At 41.2% G+C, this 18,419-nt stretch overlaps 1 protein-coding gene across 3 annotated transcripts in view; it reads left to right on the top strand.

Annotated features, from left to right (window-relative positions):
- DPY19L1 (dpy-19 like C-mannosyltransferase 1) overlaps positions 1-18,419 on the top strand; it is a 97,469-nt gene that overhangs the window by 32,507 nt on the left and 46,543 nt on the right. For all 3 annotated transcript variants that reach the window (XR_009462542.1, XM_059728688.1, XM_006269102.3), the window contains exons 8-11: positions 3,290-3,347; positions 10,853-10,944; positions 12,015-12,114; positions 14,862-14,939. Coding sequence is in view for 2 of the 3 variants with exons in the window: in XM_059728688.1 (XP_059584671.1) it covers positions 3,290-3,347; positions 10,853-10,944; positions 12,015-12,114; positions 14,862-14,939 (328 nt within the window). In the remaining variant the exon portion in view is untranslated. The remainder of the gene's footprint in view (positions 1-3,289; positions 3,348-10,852; positions 10,945-12,014; positions 12,115-14,861; positions 14,940-18,419) is intronic.

Below are 18,419 nucleotides of genomic sequence, written 5' to 3' on the forward strand. Positions count from 1 at the left end.
GGTCATGCAGTATTGATTACATTAAATAGTTTTATATACTGAATACTTTGAGATTTACCAGTATTTTATATTGTAAAACACTATCGTGTTGTTGTAAAAAAACTTGCAGATAAAAAAAGGAGCTGCATCTTATTGCTTAGTCCTGTCCTCCCCCCACCCCAATCAGTCACCAATAGGATTATATTTACAACATACTAAGAAATTGCACTTTCTTCTTGTTTTGACTTTTGACTTGGTACAATTTTTATTTCTAGGCTCCGATGTGGTAAGTTACTGCTAGGAGAAAATAACTATCAGATAGTTTTATATTGCTTTACGCCACTTTCCTTTTAAACCTGTCCATAGTGTATTTAGAAAAACCGTTAAAAAGAATGTTCTTAATAAGGTTTCAAAGTCAAATACTCGAAGTTATGAAACGCCACAGTTAAAGTAGTCTTGTGTAATCCTAAAGTAGTTGTGAGCATGCTTGTGACAAGCTGGAATTACCTGATCATACTTCTCTTGTCCTGTCGTACTACAAAGGATCCCATCGCATTTAGAGCACTGGATGGACTGTGCTCAGCAAAAAAGGTGGCAGTTATTCCATATATATTTTTATAATAGAATAATAGAAAATTAAAAATCAATAATAGAATCATAGACTCAGTCTAGCTCCATCCTTTTTGTAACAACCCTTCAGGTAGTTGAAGGCTATTATTAAATCCCCTCTAAGTCTTCTCTTCTCCAAACTAAATAAGCCCAGCTCCCTCAGTTTCTTCTCATAAGCCATGGGCCCCAGCCCCTTAACCATTTTCATTGCCCTCCACTGGACTTTCTCCAGTTTGTCCACATTCTTTTTGTAGTGGGGGGCCAAAAACTGGACACAGTACACAATATTATAGAGGGGAATAATCACTTCCCTTGATTTGTTGGCAGTGCTCCTGCTTAGCAACAAGAGGAAGGTGAAAAAGTGTGATTGGGCCCTTATTGAATGGGGGAGGCAACTTAGTGACAGATGAGGAAAAGGCTGAAGTGCTCTCATTGCCTTTTTTTTACTTCGGTCTTCACAGGCAAGGTCAGCTCCCAGACTATTGCACCAGGCTGGACAGTCTGGGGAGAACGTGAGCAGCCCTCAGTGGTGAAAGAACAGGTTAGGGACTATTTAGAAAAGCTGGACATGTACAAGTCTATGGAGCTGGATACAGTGGATCCAAGGGTGCTGAGGGAGTTGGCTGATGTGATTGCAGAGCCACTGGCCATTATCTTTGAAAAGTTGTGGCGATTTGGGAAGGTCCCAGATGATTGGAAAAGGGCAAAAATAGTGCTCATCTTTTAAGAAAGGGAAGAAGGAGGATCCAGTGAACTACTGAGGTGAGACTCACTGGTCTGTCCCTAGAAAAACCATGGAGCAGGTCCTCAGAGAACCCATTTCTAAGCAGTTGGAGGAGAAGATGACTAGGTGAATCCATGCTGACTGTTCCAAGGGCAAGTCGTGCCTGACCTACCTGATTGCCTTCTGTGTTGAGAACTGGTTCTGTGGATGCAGGGAAAGCAGTGGATGTAATAAACCTTGACTTTAGCAAGGCTTTTGATACGGTCTCCTACAGCAGTCTTGCAGGCAAGCTGAGGAAGTACAGGCTGGATGAATGGGCTGTAAGTTGGATAGAAAGCTGGCTGGAACATGGGCTTAATGGGTAGTAATCAATGGCTCAATGTCTAGCTGGCAGCCAGTTATAAAGTGGAGTGCCCCCAGGGGTTGGTCCTGAGGCCAGTTTTGTTCAGTATCTTTATTAACAATCTGTGCCCTCAGCAAGGTCGTGGATGACATCAAGCTGGGGGATGTAGTGGATGCACTAGAGGATAGGGCTAGGATTCAGAGTGACCTAGACAAATCGGAGGAGTGAGCCAAAAGAAATCTCATGAGGTTCAACAAGGACAAGTGCAAAGTCCTGCACTTAGGACAGAATAATCCCATGCACTGCTACAGCCTGGGAACTGACTGCCTAAGCAGAAGCTCTGCAGAAAAGGACCTGGGGGTTACAGTGGACAATAAGCTGGATATGAGTCAGCAGTGTGCCCTTGTTGTAAAGAACGCTAATAACATACTGGGCTGCATTAGTAGGATCGTTGCCAGCATATCAATTTATTCCACTCTATTCTGCAGTGGTGAGGCTACATCTGGAATACTATATTCAGTTTTGGGGCCCCCACTATAGAAAGGGTGTGGACAAGTTAGGGAGAGCCCGGCAGAGATCAGCAAAAATGGTTCAGGGCCTGGGACATGTGATTTTTGAGGAGAGGCTTGGAGAAGAGAAGACTGAGGGAGGATTTAATAGCAGCCTTCAATTACCTGAAGGGTGGTTCCAAAGAGGATGGAGCTAGACTATTCTCAGTGGTAGCAGATGACAAAACAAGGAGCAATGGTCTCAAGTTGCAGCAAGGGAGGTTTAGGTTGGATATTAGGAAAAAATGTCTCACTTGGAGGGTAGGGAAGCACTGGAACAAGTTACCTAGAGTGGTTGTGGAATCTCCATCCTTGGAGGTTTTTAAGGTTTGGCTTGGCAAAGCCCTGGCTGGAATGATCTAGTTGGGGATGGTCCTGCTTTGAGCAGGGACTAGATGACCTCCTGAGGTCCCTTCCAACCCTAATCTATGATTCTAATGCAGCCCAGTATGCTTGTTAGACTTCAGGGCAACAAGGGCACACAGTTGGTTCATTGCTTATTATCCACTGTAACCCCTAGGTCCTTGTCTGCAGAGCTGCTGCTTATGCAGTATGTCAGCCTGATGACCATTGGACTGTGTGGAGCCAAGACTACTGGTTACAGCAATATTTTTCCATGAGCTTTTCTGCTTGCTGGGTGGTGGACACCTTGAATACAGGTTCGCAGCCTTATTTCTTTCTTTGACGTGTGTATGTGGGTAAAGCAAGCTTGGGTGCCAGCACTCTTCCCAAGAGTTGTGAAGAAGCAATGTAGACATATAGCAGCTCTGCAAACCAGTAGATGTTCATTTTAAAGGCATAGCAAATTCAGAAAGGTTTTCAGGAAGACATAGAGGAGGTGCTCTGCAGAGGGTAGACTGATTTAAACATCACATTCATTGCCCAACTAATATCTTACCTGGTTTACACTTTTTTTTTTTTTCTTTCCAGGTTCAGATAAAATATATATATATTTCTATCTCCTTTATTCTTAAAATGATATTCAGTATTTGATTTAACATGGCAAAGCTTGTGAATATGATTTTTCAGAAGATATTACTGAATGGTATTAAACTGTTGCATTCATTTGTCATATTCTTTTTACAGTGGGAGCCGTCTAGGAGGCCTAGTAACTGTACTGTGCTACTTTTTCAACCATGGGGAGGTAGGTCTTTCAATCTTTTTCAGGTTTTGATTTTTAGACCAAATGAGGTACATGTAATTTCCTTCAACAATGTACATTTTACTTATTTCAGTGTGGGTTCATAAATTTGGAGAAGTCACATATTTAATGAAAAGATTTGTGTTTGTGGCATTAAATGTACCACTGTAGGAGAGGTTCCCCCCCTCCTCCCCCAACAGAACTTGATCATTGTCTATGTGAAGACAGTCTTTAATATGTATTCCCTATTTTAGATTCCTTCATACTTGAGTGTTTCTCGGATTTTTTTTTTAATAAGAAAAGTTAGGTTCAAGTAAATGTTTAAAACTGGAATAAAATGGGTATTATCCAGGCTTTGCTGTTGTGTGAAGGTAGCTTTTTATTCTTGTTCAGCTTATTCTCATGCTGTTAAATTGAACCTGGAAGAGTTGTGTTTTTATTCCTCACAAGAATTACTCATGCAAGTTTTAATAAAATGTAGTATTTTTATTTGAATAATATTCTTTTGTTTACCTTTTTTACTTCTAACATGTCTGGTAAAGGTTGAGATTGTAATTGTGCAAAAATCAAGAAGATAAGTTATTTCCATCTCTGCTCCAGATTTAACTTGGTTAGACTGTAAGTATAAACAACACTGTACTCATGAAGAAGGTACAATGAATGATAACCTATCCCCTTTGAAGTTGGTGGCAAGCTTCCAGTATCATAGAATCATAGAAAATTAGGGTTGGACGGGACGTGAGGAGGTCATTTAGTTCAACCCCCCTGCTCAAAGCAGAACTATCCCCAGCAAGATCATCCAACCAAAGCTTTGTCTAGCCTGGACTTAAACCTTCAAGGATGCAGAGTCCATTTCCTCTCTGGGTAACCTGTTCCAGTGTTTTACTACCCTCCTAGTGAGAAAATTCTTCCTAATTAATATCTAACCTAAACTTTTCTTGCTGCAACTTGAGACTGTTACTCATTGTTCTGTCATCTGCCACCACTGAGAACAGTCTAGCTCCATCCTCTTTCAAATGCACGTTCAGGTAGTTGAAGGCTGCTGTTAAATCCTCTCCGTCTTCTCTTCTTTAGACTAAATAAGCCCAGTTCCCTCAGCCTTTCCTCAGAAGTCATGTGCCCCAGCCCCGTCACCATTTTTGTTGCCCTCTGCTGGACTCTCCAGTTTATTCACATCCTTTCTGTACTGGGGGGCCCAAAACTGACAACAGTACTCCAGATGTGGCCTCACCAATGCTGAATGGAGGGGAATAATCACTTCCCTTGACTTACTGGCAACACACCTACCAATGCATCCCAGTATGCTGTTAGCCTTCTTGGCAACAAGGGCACGCTGCTGGCTCATCTTCAGTTTATTGTCCACTGTAACCCCCAGGTCCTTTTCTGCTGCCCAGCCAGTCAGGCCCCTGCCTGTAGTGGTGTGTGGGATTGTTCTGTCCTAAGTGCAGGACTTTACACTTGTCCTTGTTGAACCTCATGAGATTTCTTTTGGCCCAATCCTCCAATTTGTCTAGGTCACTCTGAATCCTAGCCCTATCCTCCAGTGTATCTACTACTCCCCCCACCTTTGTGTCATCTGCAAACTTCCTGAGGGTGCACTTCATCACATCTTCCAGATCATTGATGAAGACATTGAATAAAACCAGCCCCAGCACTGACTCCTGGGGTACTCCACTTGATACCAGCTGCCGTCTAGACATAAAGCCATTGATTACTATGCTCTACATCCGATGCTCCAGCCAGTTTTCTATCCACCTTAGAGTCCATTCATCCAACCTATACTTCCTTAACTTGCCTACGAGAATGTTGTGGGAGACCTGTATCAAAACCTTGCTAAAATAAAGGTACACCACATCCACCAGTCTCCCGATTCTCCTGTTGCTACCGACATACTTGTAGAAATCCTTCTTGTTATCCTTCACATCCCTCGCTAACTACAATTCCAATTGTGCTTTGGCCTTCCTGCTTTCATCTTGCATGCCTGAACAATGCTCTTATATTCTTCCCTAGTTATTTGTCCAAATTTCCACTTCTTATAAGCTTCCTTTTTGTTATTTAGTTTATTGAAGAGTTTCCTGCTATGTCTGTCTGCCATATTTGTTAGTCTTTCTGCACATCGGGATGGTTTGTTCCTGCACTCTCAGTAAGGCTTCTTTAAAGTATAACCAGCTATCCTGGACTCCTCTCCCCCTCAGACTGGCTTTCCAGGGGATCCTGCCTATGAGTTCCCCTAGTGAGTCAGTCTGCTTTTCTAAAGTCCAGGGTCCTTACTCTGCTGCTCTTCATCCTTCCTTTCATCAGGATCCTGAAATCAATCATCTTGTGGTTACTGATGCCCAAATTGCCATCCACTACTGCATTCCCCTTCAATTCTTTCCTGTTTGTGAGCAGCAGGTCTAAAAGAGGATGGCCTGTAGTTGGCCTCTCCAGCACTTGCACCAAGAAGTTGTCCTGGATTGCTTGCACACTGCTGTGTTGCCCTCCCAGCAGATGTCAGGGTGATTGAAGCCCCCCATGAAAACCAGGGCCTGTGATCAGGAAACTTCTCCTAACTGTTTGAAGAAAGCCTCACCTGTCACTTCTTTTTAGTCTGATCTATAGCAGACCCCCACCATGACATCAACCTTTTTGCTGTCCCCTCTAACCTTAACACAGAGACTTTCAGCAGGCCTATCCCCAATTTCATACTTCATTGCTCAAAGCTCTTATGGCTTGTTTGTATAAAGTGTAACTCCTCCTCTTCTCCCTTGCCTGTCCTTCCTGAACAGTTTGTACCCATCCATGACGGTGCTTCAATCAAATGAGCTTTCCCACCATGTCTCTGTTATTCCAATCATGTCATGGTGCCATGACTGTTCAAGGACTTCCAATTCTTCCTGCTCATTTCCCAGGCTCCGAGCATTTGTTTACAGGCACCCAAGGTAACTAGTTGATTGCACTGATTTTTCAGGAAGAATGAGACTCCCCCCCCCCCCCCCCCCGCTCTTCCTGCTGGGCTAGGGACAGAAGTTGCATATAAGCCGATTTAAATGATCAGAAACTGGTTTAAACCTGTAACGGAACAATGCTGGCTGGCGTCTGGCAACAGCAAGGGGTGAGCGCCAGGCAGACCCTGGCTTGGGTCCATGCGGGTGGGACAGAGGGGGGGATTAAGCCCCCTCCCCAGCCAGTTCACACCAGGCTACTGCCAGGCTGGCCATGCACCCCCTCCCCCCAGCATAGCTTCCCTGCAGCCGAGGGCATGCCCTAGTGCCCCCTGGTGCCTGGTCTAAGCGGCTGAAGGCATGTGCCTGTACTTTCTCAGTCTAGAGGGAATGTCTGTTCACTTGCAGATTGGTTCAGTCTAGACAGGCTAGACTAACCCGCAAAGATTGAATCAGTTCAGGCTCCAGCTTTTTAAATGTCTGTCCTAAGCCCAGGTTTCCCGCTTCCCCACTTACCTCTTGGCTTCGGTCTCCATCCCCTGGCAAACTGATTTAAAGCCCTCTTCACTAAGTTAGTGAGCCTGACTGCAAAAACGTTCTTCCCTCTCTTTGTCAGGTGGATCCCATCTCTTCCCAGCAATCCTTCTTGGAAGAACATCCCAAAGCCCTGCTGGCGACATCACCTGTGCAGCCAGGTGTTGATCTGCAGGATGCACCTGCTGCTGCCTAGGCCCTTTCCCTTTACTGAAAGGATCCATGAGAACACAACCTGAGCTCCAGACCCCCTCACCCTTGCACCCAGAGCACTTTAGTTGCTTTTGATACATTCAGGGTCTCCCCTCACAGTATCATTGATACCTATGTGGATGAGCAGCATGGGGTAGTAGTCAGAGGGCTGGATGATCCTCAGATCCAGGCTCCGGGCAAGCAGCAGACTTGACAACAGGTCAGGTTGGCTGGTGACTCCCTCTGTTCTCTGCAGAATGGAGTCTTCAGTCACCACCACCCGTTGCTTCTTGCTGCCCGTTGTCTTGATCCTTCCTACTGTGGTATGAGGCCTGGCCTGAATTCCTCCACCAATTTGTTTCACTGGAACCAAGTTTTCAACATATACTTGTATAGTTACTGTTGTTGCTGAAAGGAAAGCTATATAAATTAATTTCATAATTGGTGTTGCTTAGAAATATATAGATGGTGGTATATTAAGTGCTTATACTGAGTATAGTGTTGTTTGGTGTATTGCACAGATGATTCTGAAATCTCCACTAGGTGCCTATTTAAGGGATATCTTTAGATCCCAGGACACCTTAGAAAATATAGTTGTTAGAGTCCTGCATGGATTTATTTATGAAATGCCTAGATAGGCATTCTTATATTTACAGTGCTTCTTTGTGTGTAAAACTGCAGGTTGCAATCTCAGGTGTTTTTATATCCTCAAGAATACACACTGTATCAACACAGACAGTGAAAGCTCTGTCATGACTGTTCTTCACCAGTGTTTTTCCAGGTCCTCCACTTACCTAGCCTGAGAAGAAAATGTCTTGCATTGTGTTGTAAAGGGCAGCAAATGTATTGTCTTGTAATTCTGTCGACATGACTTACTTCAAAAGTATACCAAGGGACCAATTTTTCTTTATGTTCAGTATAAATTAACTGATGGTCATGAATTATAACACACGTTGAGTTTAAGGTAATTGTCTATCGGTATAGTGACTTTTAATTTACTAGAGTTGTATGACTCTACATCTTTGCAGGATTTGAAAGCTAAACTTTTGGAAGAAAAAGCCCTATACATATTAGAAAGAGCTGGTTTAATTCAAAAGCCAATCTTTCTTTTTTCTCTCTCTTCCTTTGTACTGTATTTTACTCGAATCCAAGACAAAGTTGTTTGTTTGTTCTATCCCCTCTTGCCCCCTGTCATCATGGGGGGGGGGGGGGGGGATAAAAGCCCTGGTCTTGGATTTGAGTGCCGGCCTGGGGGAGATGGCTGCTCAGCTCTGGCTTTGAACCCAGACTTGGGGCTGAAGCTGGAGTTGAGCCTGCCCTGAGCTGGAAAGGCTTGTTTGGAGGAATGGCTGGCCATGCAGCTGTGGGGAGGGCAATACCTATAGCCCACATCCCCACACTTTGCACCCTGTGCCTGCTCCCTTCCAACCCCTGTTGCACCTATTTCCTGCTCTCTTTACTGCCAACCCCCACTAGCCCAGCTGTCCCCTCCCCACCTTATCTTCTGCTCCAGCTTTGGTTCCTCCAGCCCTGACCCAGCCCAACTGACAGCTGTTGCTGCTTCTCCCTGGCCAGGGCTGCACTAGTGCTGGACAGGGCTGCTGCTGCTACTGAATGCCCCAATCTGGAGCAGAACAGCAGAAGGTAAGGAGGGGGTGGGCAGGGAGGGGAGCAGAGTGTTGTGGGGAGGTGGGGGCAGGCTGCTGTTAGGTGCGTGGTGTGGGAGGAGCAGGCTGCAAATGGGAGCAGGGATTTCCCTAGTCTGTTATCCTGCTCCTGCCTGCAACCTGCGCTCCCACCCTGGCAAATTGTGTGGAGGCAGGGGGCAGCGAGGGAGTAGGGGAGAAGGCACACAGCAGGGAGGCACGTAGTGGGGATTGGGTGGGGGGGGGGGCAGATATGGGGAATATAAGAGGCAAGGATCTGTCCCCTCAACCCCTGCCACAGCAATGTGGAGATTAATTGAAGATGACCTTCCACTAATTAGATCTATAAGTGGAAAATAATAACAAATTTGTAGAATTTATCCATGTGTAGAATTTTTAATTAGGGGTTGTCTTAAATTCGAAGTCAGCTTATATTTGGGTAAATACAGTACTTTATTACTGTGCTTATCTCTTGTGCTTTGGAAGAGTAAATTAACTGTTTTTTGTTCAAGTTCACTTTAATCATGTTGCTTTTTGACATTGACAAAGATATGACTGACTTTGTTACTTGTTTAGATGGACGCTAGGGCCATATGGCTGCGATTAGAGTTGCAATTTCTGCTTTTTTCAGTTCAGTAAACTGAATACGCATACATCTTTGAATATTTGTAACTCTGTAATTGTATTCATATTTCTTTAACTTGCTGATAATACGAGTCAGACTTGTATTTGACAGCCGCCTTCTAAACATGAAATAAAAACAGGAGGGGTGAAACAGCTAATACCTTTAAATGGAATTTCAAAATATGCTCTAAAGATGCCACCTAGGCAGGCTTCTCTTCTCAGTCATTATTCTTAGGTACTTTACTGCTGCACATGCACAGCTTCCAATGTCTTACTGTATTCCTACTCTAAGTACTAAGTACCAAAAATAATTATAAATCCTCCCTCTTGCATGGTGCAGTGTAGCCATTAGTAACTGAAGCACAAATTCAACAAATTATGCAGATGTCATTAAGTTTTGGAAAAAATGTTAATTTTTTGCTTCAGCAGGCTGCTTGGGGGAATCATTTACCTTAAAGGGATGTTACCATATTTACTTAAATCCAAGACAAGGGTTTTTTTTCCTTCATTCAGCATGGGGCAGGTGGCTTCTGTGGCTCCGGCCCTTACTCGTATTTGGGGTTGAGTTGCAGCTGCTGCCTCCACCTGCCCCTGCTACCTCTGTCCCCTCTACTACCGACCCCCTCACCTCTGCCCTGTGTCAAACCGCCGCTTTCCTTCTCCCCCTGCCCACCTGATCCCCAATGCTTTTGCCCTTCTCTACTTCCTTGCCTCTTCTCCTCCCCTCCCTCTCCCACCACTTACCCTCAGTTGAAGCTCTGGCCCAGCCCTGACCCAGTCTCAGCCAGAGCTGTTGCTGTGATAGCGGCTGTTATTGAAGTGAGTGGGAGCCAGAATAACCATGTGAAATTAGAACTCAAGTCAGTGGTTTGGTTGGGGCTGAAAATGGTGTACAGTAATTACCTTCACTGGTTCATTTTTACTTGCATAGATGTTGGGGGACAGATGCAAGAGCTACACACTCTTCACTTTTTAGGGATGCATGGCTATGTCTGCATGTAACAAGTGTGTGTGGACCTCTAAGTGGACAGGTTATGTGCCCCTATCCCTCCTCCCTCCACACATTTCTCTTGTGTAATTACATTTATGAGTCGCAGTCTGTTTTTGTGAATGGTCCTTTATTACATGAGTAATTGATTTCAGGAAGGCTGCTTTTATAAATAAGGAGCTTGAAGATGTGTCCATAATGGGGAGAAAGTAAAAGAACATGTGTAAAAGGCATCTTTGAGGCTTATTAGAAAGATCAGCTCCCAAGCTGTTGCATTTATTTTTGTGAGAGAGAGATTGCTTTTTCACAGTAGTTTTCTCATTTTAGAACTGGGTAATAGTAGTGGTTTAAAAAAGCCTCATATCTTAGAGATTGCAGCACCAAAACTGAATCGTCACTCTTCATGATACATGCTTCTTCCTTCCTTTTATTCTTGGATGCAGAATTTTGTTGACTTATTGAATGATTCTTCAAGCAATTATTTTGTAGTTCTGCCATATCTACAGTTGATCATGTTACTTGTAAATGCATTATTTTTTATGGAAACACCTATAAAACAAACCAGTGAACACTATGAACTGACTTTTTTAATTCTTTCAGTGCACAAGAGTGATGTGGACACCACCTCTGCGTGAAAGTTTTTCATACCCATTCCATGTGCTCCAGATGTTGGTTTTGACCTATATTCTCAGGTAACTTCTAACTTGCACTTGGTTACAGTGAATTCATCATATACACTAGGGCTTTTTTCAAACATTATCCACTCTTGCCAATACCAATGCAACTCCATAACTGGGAGCAAAAGTGATACTATTTAACATAGGGAATTTAGCTCAATTTTTTTCCCCTGCAAAGTGAAAAAGCTTCCACCATAGGGGCTGAGTGTGCAGAACCTGAGAATCACATATAGTCTGATGGCGAAGACACTTCTGGGGGATAGGCATTAACTTCTTCAGGATGACACAGGAATTGAACCAGGGTCTTCTACTTTTGAGTGCAGTAATTACTAGACTAGTGTACAATAGAAGGACTCTTCCAGCTGTGTTTTTGAACAAAAGTGACAGCCCTTACTGTGTTGTGGTGTGGACTTACCATGTGTTAAGCCTGTTGTGAGCATGCTGTGAGCACTTACAGGCTATGAGTATGCCTACTATATCTGATCTCTTGGGAGGCAGGTAGAAAAACAAGTTTGTAGATCTTTGCAGGGGTTTAGCCATGAGTCAGATTATACCATTACATGGGACTGACAAGAATGCACAGGAGTGGAACTTGGGGTTCCTTTGGAATTTTACTGGTAAAAAATAAAAATAAAAAATTACACCAAGGCTTTAAGGATAGTGCTTTTGACCTTAAGTGCCTAAATTCTACCTAAATCTCATTGTGGGTACTTAAGTCATTTAATGGATCATAATACCATTTGTTTGAACATCTGATATGTGGGTCTTTGCCACTTTTAATTGGTGGCCCCCACTGTCAGGATTAAAAGCTTTGGAAGTTTCATTTATATATAAGCAAGTCGCTGCCATTTTGAATTACAAAAATCAGCAGTTCTGAAACTTATTTTATATGTTCTTACAGAAATGAACAAATGAGTTGTCTTTAAACCACACTCTTCATAAGTGTTGCTTATTTTATATTGCAAGTCAAGTTGCAGGGTAGTCTTTCATTTTTTTGCTTCCATTCTTTGCTGCTCTTTTAAATGAAGTACGAAGAGCTATTATAGTGTAACTTACTGGTATCTATTCTATTTCTTTTTCCCAAGGATTCCGAATGTTAATAGAGGAAGCTTGATTGCACTGTGTGTTTCTAATATCTTTTTCATGCTTCCCTGGCAGTTTGCTCAGTTTGTTCTTCTGACACAAGTAAGATAATTTTTAAGAATGACATATGATTTTATGGTAGTATTTTGTAGGCAAAATGTTAAGCCAAATGTGTAATTCAGATTCAATTAAAATCTTTTCTTTCTTAAGGAAATAGATTTATTTATAGCCTAACAGGTGAATTAATAATGTGGCTAAAAAGGCCTCGCTACTTTTTTTGTCATTCAGTACGTCGGCAATACAGAATCTGTTAGATGCAGAATTGTTTTAATTACTGTTCTTTAGCCATCAGTTTGTAGCACTCAAATTTCACTCTTGTTCCCAGGAAAGTGTTTCATGTCATACCATCCCATTTACTGGATTTCTAACCAATTTCAAAACTATTTAAAAATGTTCTTCTTTGGTCTTCAGTTCTACATGCAGAATTACCCTTTTGAGCCTTTCCTAGATTTCTCTGCCCTGGAGAGAGGGAAGGTGGTTCAAACTCTGCAGGTGGTTTTGAAAAATTACATAGGAAAACGAATATTTCTTTTTGTGGTATAAAATAAAATATTTCAATGAAAATATCTTGTGGTGGCTTAGAAACTTAACTTGTGCAAACTGACGTGTAAAAAAAAAAAAAAAAAATAACAGTAATAGATTTAACACTTAATCTGAAAGTGATATGATGCTAAAACATTCTTTTAATTAGATATTTTTCACTTGTCATCCTTGTCTTGCATGACACTCACAGGATTTTGAAATGTTCAGTTTGAACCTAATGATAAAGGCATGGAATTGCTGTCGAAGAACACCTAACATTTCATACAACTTATACTGCTAAAAGAGATTTAGAACACTAATTCTATGTTTAGCACGTACCCATCTTTATGCATTTAATTTAGAGAAAAATGTAGACCTCAAATTCAAATTAGCACAAAAAAGTTCTGTAATCCTAGTTTATATGAAAGTTTCAATCAAACACATGTAGATAAACATTTGCCTTTATAAAGGAAAAGTAATCGCTTGCTTTCCCAAATAGAAAGCTGTCTAATGCTTTATTACACAAATTTTAACTTATACTTTTGGAAAAGTTTATTCTTTGTGCATCTGGTTCTGTCTGATAAGCTAATTTAAAGGGCTGCTGCAATCACTTAACTCTTCAAAAAAGGGAAGGGGAGGTAATAGCAAATTAATTACTAATGTTAGGTAATTTGCTGTGATTTAATTAGTTGAGTCCACATTCTGTGTTGGCAGTAGAATTCTGTTTTCTCTTCAGACCTTTACATAACTAAGAGTGGAGCCAGCAGTAATGGCCCTTGGGCATAGGTATCTGCCTGTAGCAGGCAAACCACTACTTCAGTACAAGCTTTAAAAAGCTAGATTGCAGGTTAGATATGGTGGGATGGGTACTTGTCTAAGTGTATGATCTGTTGGACTCCTCTTTTTTTACTTGGTCCATACGCTGGGATATGAAGGAGTACTTCGATGAGGAGTGTGTACAGAAGTAATTAACAGAGCATTTTCTAAAGTACTTCTCTGCCGTTAATTCTTTGTCCTTATCTCTATTTATCTTTAAAAAAACAACAAGGATGCTCCTCTACTTGCCCACCTAGGCTTCCAGATGATTTGGGATGCTGCTGCTTAGCATTTATTCTGGGGCTGTTGCATTTTAAATGACCTCTTCCACCAATTTGTTGTAGCAATCCCATTGGCTCAGAGGAGCATTGGCACATTAATTTGCATAAGAGAGCATGCATAATAGGACAAGGATTGTGACTGGCCCCCCTTTCACTGACCTTCTGCCTTGCTGTTGGCAAGAGTAGGAAGATTAGTCTAGCTAATTAACATTGATATTGGTGTGCTTTTTAATTTTGTTCAAGATTTTTTAAAGCTTTTTGTTCCTCTCTCCCATTGTTCCTCTCAGTAATTGTAGTAAGTTGTTTCTTAAAAGTTATTGCTGATCTGACTGATTTACCTATTTGGATTTGAGAAGGAATTTTCCCTTAGGGCCAAATTGGCAAGAAGTCCGAGTGGTACTTTTTGCCTGCCTTACAGTTTCAGAAAGGCATATTTCAGTTGATGACAATATGACTTCAAAGGTTAAGAGCAGAAAATTAAAATGTTAGATTATCACAAAGTGTGGCTATTGTCCAGCGTAGCTAAAAAGATTGATAAGCTCAGGACAGAGGTAAGCAAGACCTGATACTTTGTTCTTGGACCTTCATGCTATAGGAAAGAAGAACAGAAGTATTTGCAGACTCAGGTTTCCCACCCATGCAAGAAGAGTATAGGTTAAAAGTGGGCAGAGGAGGGTTTGCATCAAATGGTTTGATACAAGTCCCTGTAGGAATCAATTAAACACCTAGTCTCTATGACAGGGAGCAAGCAAATGTTCCTCATCAGTGTTTAAATTGGTAATATTGCTGCCTGGATCATTTAAGCCATCCCACATGTCTGTTTACCTTCTCTCCTGTCTTGCTTAAATCAGATGCTCTGGAACAAACATTCTGAAAAGAGGTGGGCAGATTTTGTTGCTGCAGAAATGAAGAGTATTTGCAGGTGGCTGCTAAATCTAAAACTTGTAAATTTACTTGAGAAGAGTAGTTGTTTTTCCACAGCCCTAGTGTGAAGCACACCTCTTACCAGCTAAGAGTTTGTGAAGTGCATGAACATTTCCCTATTCTGAAAGAATGAGAATTTTGGAATGTATTAGTTGCATAATGTATTTGACTGCATAAGTATAGTCTCTCTGGAAAGAAATACATCCTTTGCAACTGGTTTAACTAATCTTCTATCTCTGATTCCAGATCGCCTCATTATTTGCCATATATGTTGTGGGTTATATTGACTCAGATAAATTACAGAAGATACTGTGTGCACATATGGTAATTGATTTCTCTTTCTCTTTTTAATAATTCTTAAAATAATTAATTCAGTCAAACCAATTTGAGCGTCATGAGAACCAGTGAACTAATCCAAAAATGTAAGATACGTAGTAGATGCTGAGTTGATTCTAAAAATGTGAGTAAGGTGCAGAAGAATAGGAGATATAATGCCTATAAATAATATTGAACTGCAAAATAAGTGTTTTTAGAAATAGGATGTTGATGAGTATTATATTAATATCTGTCCTTGACAGTTACTTCTGAAGTACCTTGGTTTAAAAAAAAAATACTATCAGATTTGGTAAACCAGCATTTTCAAATAGATTTTTTTCCCCACTGTGTTGCTAACAGTTTTTTCTTGTGATGAATAACTGATTTTAGAAATGCCTAAATAGAAACTTTTTTAAAATTCTAAATTCTTATGTCCACTGATTTCTTCCTCCCTCCCCTCCCCCCAACTTATTATGGACTCTGGGTATTTTATTCTAATATATTTGTCATCATAGAGGCATTATCAAATAAATGTTTGTCCGTCTTTCCTGTCTGCACCTGTTGATTTCTTCCTGTTTATTCCACTCCTGCAGCTGAGGGAGAAGTCTTAAATTCTGAAGACTAGAAAATGTATTAAATAATAAGCTAGTTTAAATGGTAAATATCTTGAAAAATCATCAGTCATTTTATGGTTTCAGCTAAAACAAAAATGAAATACTAACAAATCAAAACATCTTCTCAAAGCTTCTGTGTCATTGAAGATGATGAGTTCTGATTGTCCTTCAAGAGAGAAGCTCAATTTTATAAAAGTATTGTGGTTTGAATTATTTTTAAATGTTGGTGGAGCAAAAAATCACAAATAAGCATGGATTTTTCTGAACAAGAATGTTTTGATTTCTGCCAAAAAAGATAAAAGGGCAAGAAAACATCAAAATAAAGTAAAAAACATGACAGTTTTATTAAGGTTCAGCATAATCAAAGTTAAAATCTGAGGAACCACTGCAGAATATAATTGTAGTCTGCTTGCAGACATGAAACCCCCTCCCCCCCGAATAGCGCTTTACTTTGAAAATCAGTGCACTGCCATGCCAAATCCAGCACATGCCCAGAAGAGGCAGTGCATTAGTTGTACCTGGCTTTCCCTATGTCTGTTGAGATTGGGCACCTTAGTGGGTTTTTGTGTGCTTTATCTAATAGCTGATTGAATCAACTTTAGCTAAAAGGGCCAAAAAGCCCCACTGAGCTGCCTGATCTATACAGATGCTGTGGAGCTAGGTCGAAGTAATATGCTGCTGCTTCTGATGGAACTTGTTGTTTAGTTTAGTTTTGTTGTTGTTGTTTTTTCTCGCCCTCTCCCCCCAGATCTGTCCGTGCTCATAATGTCAAAAGCTTGGCGCCTGATGCTGTGAAAGGTTACTTAAATATCACAGAGGAAGCTGGAAATTAAATCTTTGAAGAATTGTAATCATTACATTTTTTCCCCAGAGCTGTGTTGTAGGCTTATGCTTTTTAGACTGCCTACAAGCAATGAGTTTGGAACCAAATTGCTTGAAAATATACAAAATATATTCTTTTTAAGAATTCTTAATTATAACTGAGGAGGCATAATAGGGACACTTCATCTATAGATCATCACCCAAGAAGAGTAAATGATTTTCCACTGAACTGCACTGAAAAAAAAAATCTGACTTTGATCTCTTTATTGCGCACACAAAGACAGCAGATACACAAATCAGCACCTCAGGGACTCAATCATAGGTTGACCTAATGTCTATAGTGACTTTTTATCATCCTTTTGGAAGGAAAGAAGGTAGACTTAGAACAATACAATAACTGCAAAATCTTTCTGGTATTATTCATTATATCAAAATCATTTCAATATATAGGAGAAGTAATGGGATGAATTTGCTCACCTGTTGATGGGCAGATATTTTTAAAAAAAGAAATAAGCATATCAAAAATCAAGATACCAGGTGAAATTCATGCTGTGACCTTGATTTCCCCCCCGCCCCCAAGTGATTTTTATTTTTTTGCATTTGTTTTAGTAGATGAGTTCCTATGTTGTTAGGGACTGGCTGTGTAGTTATGAGATGCTGTATTTATTTCGAGAAACATCTGACTCTAATACTTTATGGAATTTGCAGGTTGTTATGGTCTTCTAGTTACATTAAACATCTTTATACTGTAAGAAATGCAGTCTCTAAAAATATTCTGGTTTAGGGAAAATTACCTAGAATCAAAAGTTCTATAACCCATCCACTTGAATGATGAATAACTTACTATATAGGTTTATGACGAAAAAAAGTTTCAATTGGTTCTCCTTCTCCTACATGGTACTTTGTCATTTTTACAATTTCTTCCCCACAATTGATTGTCTTTGGGCATGAGCATAGGTATAATTATATCATTTAAACGTGGGGAGAGACTTACCACTTGTGACTGTATGTTACTCAGTATAGTGTAACTGCATAGTTTATCAGTTTCTGTCCCACAGTAAGTGAAGCAAAATCCCAGTAATTTAGCTCTGAATGAAATGGGGTAAGTTATTGCAGTTCAGCTTCCCCCATCATGGGATAGTAATGGAAATACAACAGTTGCATTTAGATGTAGTTGTGTTGTGTTAAGTTCTCCCCACCTTTTAAGTGGAATAACTGTTTATTTGTGCCTGTGCTTACTGGGATAAGGATCCCAGTATTGTCACATGTCTCCTATTCATTCTCTGAATTTAACTTTGTCCTGTTGTTCCATCCAATGAATTTTAATAGATTCTTACAGATTTAGCCCTTAGGATGGGAATAGACATCATATGATTTCTCATTTGTGCTGCCTTCAAAAATTTAGGAGTGGGCATGGCCCAGTCCCAACAGGAGGGAAGAGGGCATGGCCTGGTCATGCAGGGGAAGGAGGGAGTGTAGCTGGGTCCTAACCTGGCCCTGCAGAGAGAGAAAGAGGTGTGGCCTGGCATTGGGCGATGTGGCCAAGTGCTAACCAACCCCACAGGAGGAAGGCGCATGGCTCAGCCTTGTGAGGGAAGGCCCCAACCTAACCCCAATCCAGAAGCTGTGGGGTGTGGCCTGGCCTTAGGGGAAGTTGGCTAGCTTTGCTCTGACTGGCTGCACAGGGAATGGGGTTTGGGGATTTGGCTGGGGGAGGGTGGCCATATTGATAGCCACTGCTCCCCCGCTGCCAAATTTCTGGACCCAGGGGGAGTCCCGCGGGCCAGATGCAATGGCTCCATGGGCTGCATTTGGCCCATGGGCCAGAGGTTCATCACCTCTACACTAGTACATGCTCACTATGCTGCCACCATTTTGGACCTTTATAAATAACCTTTCATACCATAGTCTTGTAAATTAGGAATCTAGTTTTGAGTTCCTGTGTAGTAGGTAGATACTGATGCAGAATTTAAAACCATAATATAAGTATTGCTATCAAGTTTTATGCTGCAAAATTTTAAGAATGATTTGGAAGCTTAATGATTGTTTGTAT

This window comes from Alligator mississippiensis, chromosome 5, assembly GCF_030867095.1.
Source record: "Alligator mississippiensis isolate rAllMis1 chromosome 5, rAllMis1, whole genome shotgun sequence".
Classification (NCBI taxonomy): Eukaryota; Metazoa; Chordata; order Crocodylia; family Alligatoridae; genus Alligator; species Alligator mississippiensis.